The sequence below is a fragment of the Halictus rubicundus genome, unplaced genomic scaffold, assembly GCF_050948215.1.
Source record: "Halictus rubicundus isolate RS-2024b unplaced genomic scaffold, iyHalRubi1_principal scaffold1323, whole genome shotgun sequence".
NCBI lineage: Eukaryota > Metazoa > Arthropoda > Insecta > Hymenoptera > Halictidae > Halictus > Halictus rubicundus.
Window position 1 is genome coordinate 1 of NW_027489864.1, and position 1,590 is coordinate 1,590.

Genomic DNA, 1,590 nt, shown 5'->3' on the forward strand with positions numbered 1-1,590 from the left:
ACTGTTATGCCGCAGGAAGGGGTAGATGAAGAGTATCCTCGAATAAACTCCAAACTCTTCCAGCACAACTTAGGTTTATTTGGGAATAGGTCGCCAAGCAAGAATACAAGCGATTTTGTACACGACGAATAACTTTGTAACAAACGAGTCGACTGACGGGCTACTTGTAACTTCTTCTCTGTCTGTCTCTCTCTCTCTCTCTCTCCGCGCCCTTTCGCAGGGCCTTATATAAGAGTACAACTATGGAAGTTTGGTGGGGATGGATGACACTAGCCCTTAGAGATAGGGAATGACGTGGAGGTCGGAGTTTTCGCAGGGTTGGACTTTAACATGAAATCTCTGTACCGGTGAGTAATTTTGCCTTAGTCTAGTAGATGAGAAAGCCCGTGAGTTCTGACTCATCTATTTGTCTGACTTATCTATAGAGAATAGATAAGTCCGGTAGTCTCGCATAACATCCCCTTCCTTATTTTAAAAGAATATACCTTGGTAAGGTATGTTCTTTTTACAAGATTGGTTTGAGTACGGTTTTACGCTTTGACGGTTTTACATAAATTGGTACGGGTTCGTCGCTAACTTCCTCGACAGTGAATGCTTGGTCATTTTGAGGTTTTGATGTGAACCTGACAGAATACTGAGGTGACGGTGTCGTTACATTTTCGTTATAAACGTGGGTACCTCCTGTATTGAAACAGTTTACATACTGATTGCAAGGTTTGAAGCATAAACTTATGAGTTTCCAGACTTTTAATTTGCATAATACATATAATAGAGCTAGTAGGATTAAACTAACGGTGATAATTTTAAGTGTGGTCCAGATGGTTTCGGTTATACCTAAAGATATGTGATGAATTAAAATATCTTCTTCTTCTTTACACGTTTAGAGTAAAGTTGTATCCAGATGGGATTTAGAATTTTGATGATGGATATTTGATATTTCCTACTTTCTGGGAATATATGAATTGCTTGCGCTATACATTGGTCTTGAAATGATGAAGTGAGAACTGGAGTCGTTCTTTCACAAATTCGGATTTTCTCGAAGATTTTACATTTGTGAATATCCATAGACTCGACAGGGCTGTAGTATTTAGTTGTGCTGTCTAGTAGTATATATCGAACAGTTATGCTAACTACATACATTAGTTTGTCCCGAATAAGGGGGATTGGTACTAGTTGATAAAGGTTATATTGTTCTGGTTCAAGAATTGGAATTTTCATTTCAAAGCAAAGTTGTGTATCATGTAAGACAAAAGTATTAACTTCGATGACTCGTTGATATAGGAAGGCTGATTCTTTCGTGGCAGGAAATAGCGTCCTTTCAGCTCCAAATTTGGATTCAATGCTTTTTAGAATTGTTACTAAGTCTACTGAATTTAGCAATGTGGGGTCCAATTTTCCTTGGATTCCATTGTTGATTAAACTTCTGAGTTTGTGTGTTAATTCCCCGTATTCAGTTACAAGTTCAGATAATAAAGTTGCTGTACTGAGTTGAATTTGTCGCTGTTCTATCTTATCTGTAACCTGATAGATTGCTTCAGTGGTTACATTTATGAATGATTGAATTCTATCACGATAATTGGAAAAGTCTTT

General features: G+C 37.6%; 1 protein-coding gene across 1 annotated transcript; it reads right to left on the bottom strand.

The window, feature by feature from the left end:
* Positions 1-450: 450 nt before the first annotated feature.
* Positions 451-1,219, bottom strand: LOC143365102 (uncharacterized). Its single transcript, XM_076805048.1, has 2 exons — positions 945-1,219; positions 451-788 (listed from the first exon to the last, which is right to left on the bottom strand). The coding sequence occupies exons 1-2, from the start codon at positions 977-979 to the stop codon at positions 506-508; spliced, it is 318 nt and encodes a 105-aa protein (XP_076661163.1). The 5' UTR covers positions 980-1,219; the 3' UTR covers positions 451-505.
* Between the last annotated feature and the right edge of the window lie 371 nt (positions 1,220-1,590).